This window comes from Panthera uncia, chromosome E3 (assembly GCF_023721935.1).
Source record: "Panthera uncia isolate 11264 chromosome E3, Puncia_PCG_1.0, whole genome shotgun sequence".
NCBI classification, from domain to species: Eukaryota; Metazoa; Chordata; class Mammalia; order Carnivora; family Felidae; genus Panthera; species Panthera uncia.
This window is the reverse complement of record NC_064815.1, coordinates 2,812,060-2,820,139: the sequence shown is the minus strand read 5'-3', so window position 1 is coordinate 2,820,139 and position 8,080 is coordinate 2,812,060. Positions and strand designations below refer to the sequence as shown.

General features: G+C 45.9%; 1 protein-coding gene across 1 annotated transcript in view; it reads left to right on the top strand.

Annotated features, from left to right (window-relative positions):
* Nucleotides 1-6,895, top strand: part of LOC125928626 (glutamate receptor ionotropic, NMDA 2A-like) — a 51,560-nt gene extending 44,665 nt beyond the window's left edge. The window contains exon 8 of the mRNA XM_049639358.1: nucleotides 6,723-6,895. Within this exon, the coding sequence (XP_049495315.1) occupies nucleotides 6,723-6,895 (173 nt within the window). The remainder of the gene's footprint in view (nucleotides 1-6,722) is intronic.
* The last annotated feature ends 1,185 nt before the right edge of the window (nucleotides 6,896-8,080 follow it).

Sequence of the window (8,080 nt, the reverse complement as noted above, 5' to 3'; positions counted from 1 at the left end):
TCGTATTGGGGGTTAATAGTATCATGGAAACAACCTTTATGGTGCTGAACATAAAATGCGCTCTTTGTGGCAAATAAAAAATACAAAATACAGGCATCCAGATAGGTCACAAGTGTGTTCCTGGTAGTAGCAGAGCATCTAGATTCTTACACATATTTTCTGTCCTCAATCATTGCTTTCCCGGTCAGACTGTCAGGATTGGGACACGTGTCTTCTCGGCTTCATCTCTAGAGGCCATCTGGAAGCAAAGACATTAGAGAGAAAATGACGTTGCTCCAGGGGGTGTCTCAAGATAATCTTCTCGCAAAGGCACGTCCAATTCTGAATGTCTCTCTAGGAGTAAATACATGAATTAACACAACTGCATAAATATTTCACTTATCTTATGCAGCTTCAGCAGGATTAATTATGCTCTAAAATTAGACCTGTAAAGAGCACAGTGCTAAGCAGTACCTAATTATTATTCATCCTCTAGAATGGAGTGTTTATCTCTTGTTATAGAGTAGCTTTGGTGGACGATTATGAGTCTAATGTGCGTTAAAAGTATAAAAAATTCTCCTAATGAGCTGTGTAAATACAACCTTTGAGTGGAGCATTTCGTTATTGGGGGAGCCTCTTACGTGAAGCCTGCCAGGCATTTCCCTAGGAGATGGACTGCTGATTTCCCTTAAGAGGTACGCAGAATCCCAATAAGAGCTCGCCTTCCTTTTCCTGTCTAATTGCTGTATCCTTTCTGAAATAGTGGAGTGCCCCACGGGGATCTTTGCTTCTCAGTACTTTAGTAACAACACTCATGAGTACTTTTTAGCATTGATCATCAGTATCCAACATTTACTGGGAAACACACTTTCATAGAGGGGAATGTCATGGTCTTTTTCTTCTCTCCTTCAGGGAACTTACAGTCCAGTTGGTTGGCAATGTACAAACTTAAAATATCTAATGTCAAGATGCAAGCTTATTATAATACTTCATAAATATGAAGTAACATATACATATATGTGGTTATATATTCTTAGGTATCTTGGATAGGTGAGAGAGGAGTCCAGAGGAAATATGGGATACACTTGTGTTTTTTAATGGAAGAATGAAAAGGCAGAGTAAGTCATAAAGAATAGGTATAGTAAGATTTAGACAAAAAATAGAACGGCCTGAGTTCATAGAGCCTCATTCATTAATTCATCCAGCAAGTGGCAAATATCTGTTGAGTATCTGGTATCTCCCTGGCACCTAAAAGGTGACACTTGAGTGAGAAATAAAGAGTAAGTAAGTCTGGGACCTAAAAAACGGCATTTCTGGCTTCACAGGAGAGGTTGAATGAGAGATGTTAGGTCCCATCAATCTTACGGATTTTGTACTTTTTAAAAATGTGATCCTGGGATTTGAAGAGATGGATGGAAGATCATAGAGGTTAAAGCCCTGTGGGCGTATAGAGGCCAGCAAGTAGATATTGAGGAGAACAAGACTGTATGATAATACTGTTCAGCAGCCAGTGATGTTGGGAAAAGGAAGGAAAACAGTTGTTGTTGGAGCCTGTTGTCAGTGGCCCAGCAGGCCAAGTACCTCACAAATATTCTTAGCAGCCCTTCACACATTACTCTGGGGCAGATCTTATCCCCATTTTGCAGAGCAGGAAAATGAGGCTCTGTTGGGTTAAGAGAGCCAAGGCAGAGCTTTCAGACTTTGACGTAAACAGGAATCACCTGGGGATCTTGTTAAAGTGCAGATTCTGGTTCGGTGGGTCAGTCGGGGGATGGGGGAAGCAAGCGCAGGGGTCAGATTCTGCATTTCTAACAAGCTGCTCCTGGTCTATGGACAACACCCTGTATGGATTTTTTTATGGTTCGTGTAACTCCGGTTCTGATCGTCTTGCTCAGGGGCCATGCTCCAGGGGCAAATCCTCGGTTGCTAGTGGCCAGATCACCTTAGCTATAAATAATATGCTCTAGCACAGAGACACATTTAATCTTCCTCTTTGTACTTGGCTCAGTTTTCATGGCTGTTGGTTTATTTTTAAACCCAGAAATACATTACTTGTCCCTGGTATCTCGTCCGAGTTCACCGAACAAATAAAACCAAATATATGTATGTATATCGTACATCTTTATAAGCTATATGCTGTATTTCACTGCAGTTATATCTACATCTATATGATAGATATCATGTCAAATATTTGAGAGGTATGACACATACAGCCCCTGTGTTCATATTGCATTAATTGGGTGATTAAATCAACCCATTTTGTTGGGACTCTCCCAGTTTAAAACTAGTGACCCCAGTTATATCCTATCTGAGCACGTATGACAGATATCATATGTGACATATTTGAAAGATACCATATATATCGTTTCACTTGGACAGGTACGTTGGGGGCCCTTTGCCCCTTTGTAACTGCAACTTTGCAAGCAGTCATTTTAAATTGTTTTTTAATGTTTATTTATCTTTGAGAGAGAGAGAGGGAGACCAAGCATGAGTGAGGAGGGGCAGAGAGAGAGGGAGACAGAATCTGAAGGAGGCTCCAGGCTCTGGGCTGTCAGCACAGAGCCCGACGCGGGGCTCTAACTCACGAACCGTGAGATCATGACCTGAGCTGAAGTCGGACGCTTCGCCGACTGAGCCACTCAGGTGCCCCCACCAGCAATCGTTTTAAAGACTCATCCAGATTGATGTGAGATTAGAAGGGTCCGCACACTCTGCTCTTGTGTCAGTCAGACGTCTTGCTACAATAGACTCTCTAAAGCTTTGGAAAGCACCACTCCAGGAGAACAGTGCTCACAGACCTTGGACGGGGGAGTGCTGGAGGGAGTTGGTGGGGAAGCCCACTCCCTACTTCTGAGTGGGTCTGTCAGTGCTCCCAATTCTTTTATCTGTTGGCCTCTCTTTCAGTGAAGCAGGCAGGGTGGGTTTGGGTGGGAAGGGACCCCATGCTGCCAGCCAGAGTAGAGAGTGGTTTTGTGATTGCAGAAGCTCTTTGTGTATCTAATTAGGATTCTCATAAATTGCTCTGAGCCACTGGATGGGTCGTTAATATCCTCCTCCCCGCCCTAGTCCAACTTCCCAGCTTAATATCTTTGCGCTCACGTCCGAGTCTTGGGGAGAGCTGGACACCCCCACAGCTTGGGTGGCCTGGCCTGTCTTCTTAGGCTGACTTAGGAATGCGTGGGCAGCGCTGGTTGAGGAGATCAGTGAGGGACCCCTAAACATTTTCCTCATTCAACTTTCTGCAGTGTCTCAAATTCTACCGAAGTTTTTTCAGATAAGCACGGACTCTTGCATGAAACCCCCTTTAAAAATGGAGTTCCTTCTTCCAATCTGCTCCTGAACCCGTTTGATGATTGGGTGTCTGACCTACCCTTCAGCCCATGCGTCCTCCTTTAAGGTCTCCTTAAAGACCACAGCTCTCCACTAGATAGCGTTCATAAACCGTGACCCCCTTTAGCGCCGCGCTCACGGCGTTCTTGTGGCCTTCGGCAGAGCATCACCCGTGAAGGGGAAAGGTGGAAGGTTCCCCAACTCCCTCGCTGTGCGATCTTGGGCAAATTACCTTCTCGGCGTTCCAGTTTCCTTACCTGTCTATTGGAGCTGTTCGGGGCTTATGTGAAAGCAAACACAAACTAATCTAGTGCTTGGCACGTATTACATGCCTGCTCACTGCGGACCTCCCCACTTCCTTGTGCCGCTAAGGGGCGCTGCGTTCTCACTCCCTGGAGGGCAGACGCTATCGTGTCCGTTCTTGCTGCCCCTTTGTCTCCCTTAGGACCCACGACTGAGCTTGGTGCTGACACAGAACTCACTGGTGCATGGACAAACGAACGCATAGATTTGCCAGCACTACAGGCGGGGGCACCTGGGTGGTTCAGTCTGTTAACTGTCCGAGCCTTGGTTTCGGCTCAGGTCACGATCTCAGTTTGTGAGATCAAGCCCCGTGTTGGGCTCTGCGCTGACAATGCAGAGCCTGCTTAGGATTGTCTCTCCCTCTCTCTCTCTGTGTCCCTCCCCCACTCACACTCTCTCAAAATAAACAAACATTGTTTTAAAGAAAACACTACAGGCACACTTTTACAGGGCTGACTTCATCAAATATCTGTTCTGATGAAGGGGATGCCATTTTCTTTAGGAAGGACATTAGGTGCCTCTCTAGGGAGGGAGTCGCAAAAAGTAATCACTCAATCACTGTGCAGTCTGAAAATCTCCCCAAGCCTCTGACCCCCTCATTCACTATAAGATGGAGGCAAATTCTTGCCTTGTTGAATCTGTGTGCTCTTCTAGTCAGATATCTGTCTTGCACTCGTCTTTTTAACTCGAATTTCTGGGATGGACATAACTGGCAAAATTATATATTTCCTAGCTTTTAGCACCTAAATGGATCATCAGTTGTTAACGAGTTTGTGGTCTCTGCATCATGGAAGTAAACAGGAGAAATAGTATCTTCCCCCGGGTTTGGCCAACTATGGCCATGGCGTGTAATCCAGCCGCTGCCTGTTTTTGAAAATAAAGTTTTATTGGAACACAGCCATCTCCATTCACTCAGATACTGCCCGTGGCTGCTTTCACCCTGCAGCGGCAGAGTCGAGATGCCACGAGAGCAGCCGCACAGACTGCCAAGCTCCAAATATTTACTGTCTGGCCCTTCATAGAAAAAGTGTGATGGCTCCTGGTCTTAGGCTGTCTGGAGAAAGACGAGAGGGTAGAGAAGACTTAAAACTGGAGGTTTTCCAGTTCTCCTAAGGGAAGGGGGAGGTGAGGGTGGGAAAAGAGGAAGGAAGGGAAGCCAGAAATCAGAGCAGGGAGGAATGATAAAGAAAAGAGTCAAACAGGAAGGAGACAGGAAGGAAGGGGAGGGAGGAGGAGACAGAGGAGCCACGGAGAGCAGGCCAGAGGGAGGCAGGACTCAGCCCGGGCATCTACGGAGGGAGCTGCATTTGTTCCGCTGAGCAATTAGCCTCGGTGCGGTGGAAACTGGAAAAGGCTGAGAGCCCACGGCCGCCCCATCTCGACCGGCTCCACTCAGAAGCGAGGCGCGGACCACGGGCTGACTCACTCCTGCCTCGGAGGCCTCTAATCTGTCTCCCGCTGGCCTCTCTGCCCGCAGTTCTTCATGACATAGGTCCCCGTGTCCTCAGATGACTCAGCAACACCCTAGTGCAACCAGCAGCTTCAACCGGTTTAAAGAGATAAATGCCAGAATAAGGCTGGGGTGGGTGAGCAGGGAGGAGTTGGAGGAGAGGAGATGCCGAGGATCCGAGAGCCCCGTTTCAGGGGAAGAGACAGTTTCCACTTCTCTAAATGCTTCCGTGGGTCAACAGCCACCATGATCACTGGTGTTATAGATGTTTATAGTAAGAGATGACACTTAGGGAGGGAGACCTATGGGTCACAGAACAATCTCAGTCTGTCTAGGTATTAATTTTACCCAGTCCTCACAATGGCTAAATGGCATGAGTTATGATCATTAACGCCTGTTTGCAGATGAGGAAACTGAGTCACAGGCAGGTCAAGGAATATGTACAAGCTCCTAAGTGGCAGATCTGGGATCGGAATGTAGGCAAACGGGCCACGGGGCCTTGGCTTTAACCATGTTGTAGTACTGCTTCTCCTTTTGTCTACTCCCAACCCTCGTCGACATCTCTACCGCAGGCTTCCCATCTGGAAAGGGTCACAGCTGTAATTTAAATGCAGATTGGCCAGAATCCATATTCAGCGTTCATTCCTCTTGCACTGAAGGCACAGCATCGGTTCCCTGCAGATGACACTGGGCAGAATAACTTGGCAACAGAGGTTGAGGGTAGGCGAGCAAGCGACCTATGCTTTTTTTCCCCATTTTTCCACGGAGAAGGAGACTTGTCCATGCCCCAGGCCCCGGCACCATGGGGACAGGCTTAGCCTAATTTTTGAGATCATTCAACCCTGGCAGTTTGGGGAAAACTCAGGACCCAGAAGCCAGAGACGAGAAGGAATGGAGCAAGGACAGAGTGTAATTAAGAGGAGTCAGATGTTTGGCCCCGATACAGGCTTGCAGAGAGGCCTCTCCAGGTTCACAAAGACCCGTCCTGGTTGCCGGAATTGCTTGTTCCCCACAGAGCTCCTCGGAGCTGCATAATCCCCGGCATTTCAGAAGGTTATTGTTCCTTGCTAAACGTGTTTTAATCAAATTGAGACTTCAAAGGCAGAAATCACAGTTTGGGCTGAGCTAGGCTACTCTATAAATCATGAACTTTATAATCAAGTTAGCAAGACCGGGTGCCATTGACAAAGCCCCCTGATTTATTAACCCAGTTGTTCATTCATTCAGTCTGCCTCTAGACACTCATTCACAAACAATAACTGAGCAGCTTCTGAGCTCCAGGTGGTGGAATATAAAAATGATTAGAGGCTCCTGCTCTATTGCTCTTAATAGTTACTTTCCTTACAAAGTGCTTTCGTGGCACACTGTGTCCGTCAGACTCTCTTGGAGAACATGTGGAAAATATAGATACCTGATTCTTACCCCATGGGGCATTTTTTCACATCCTCTCTGGGATATCTAAAACGCAGTAAGATTTAAGAACCACTCCTTAGAATAACAGTATTTAGCCCTTAGTAGCATGCATCTCTGATTGGTCAGTACTGGATACAGAGGCCAGGGGCCAACAGATCACTCGTGTGGGGTCCATGAAACTGGGTCTTCACCGTGAGTTCTCTCCAGCCTTGTCTCTCAAGGCTCTTAGCTGGGTTTCCATATCCAGAGACCTTGGAGATGGTGAAAACGCAAGAAGTAAGTGCTGTAGAACGTGTAAGCGTCAGCCTGCACAGCGACCACAGTATGGAACACAGGGACATCCTGTGCGTGGATGACTGTGACAGGCACACAGACGTCACTCATACACAGAATGGCAGCTTTGATGCCATCCACCCATAGGGCGTGGTGATCGATGGCCATTTGGACGCCCCAGCAACCAAGTCACTTTGACCCTCCTAGGATGTAAAATGTAACCGCACGGCAAACCATGCATTCAGAAATGAAATGTTCTGAAAGGAAGAAATGTGTCAGTCCTAAGCCTACATTAGCCATAAAGGGTTTAAGTGGTTCTTCATTGGCCTGTGACCAGATGGTACCATAAAAATTAGACTTGTTTATCTCCCTCCTAATTTGAACTAGAGACATATTTGGAATAATAATGGAGCAGCACTTACTTAAGAAACAGATAAAATCCATAAATATCCTGGAGGGCCATTGACTTTCCCTCTGTGCTGGAGGGGTTTCATATGCCTAAGTTAGCAGTGAATTTCCCAATAGGTCCCTTGAGATTCAGAGCTGCAGTGTTTATTATCAATCTGATGCCAGGATTAGAACAAGGTCAGCAGTGCCAAATTCGTGCCTGACAAGCAGTGAATCGCTCAAACCAGGGAAAGTCAAATGTCAAGAGAACCGTCAGAGTTGAAATAAGACATAATGAATAGCTTGCTGGTAAGTCAAACCCTGATGTCACAGAACCCAATGTGGGAATTACAGGATGCATAAACAGTGGCCCCGAATCCCTTTCTGTCTATGTTTTGTAAAACCCGTATTTGGAAAGGCAATCTAATGTCCATACAAAATTTCCCAGCCTACTACCTCAACAGAATTATTTTCAGTTTAGCTACACCTCCTGGTCCTTTTTCATGCAGAAACACTGCTGTAAATATATAAGCATTGGTTATATACGCTTTTATATTCCACTGTGTTCATTTACATTGTATTTTAAACTTTTTTTTTCAGGTCATTACATTGTCTAGTCCTCACGGTTCTTTCCAATTGTGTATAAAATGTTATAACCATTATGAAACCATAATTCATTACACTATTTTCCCTTTTTAAAAAATATTTATTTTGAGAGACAGAGAGAGCACACGTGTGAGCAGGGGAAGGGCAGAGAGAATCCCAAGCAGGCTTTTCACTGTCAGCACAGAGCCCAACACAGGGCTCAAACTCACAAACCAGGAGATCAGGACCTGAGCCAAAACCAAAAGTTGAATGCTTAATTGACTGAGTCACCCAGGGGCCCCCATGCCTATTTTTTTTTAATTGTCTATTTTTAACAGACCCTTGGAGGTAGAATTCAAA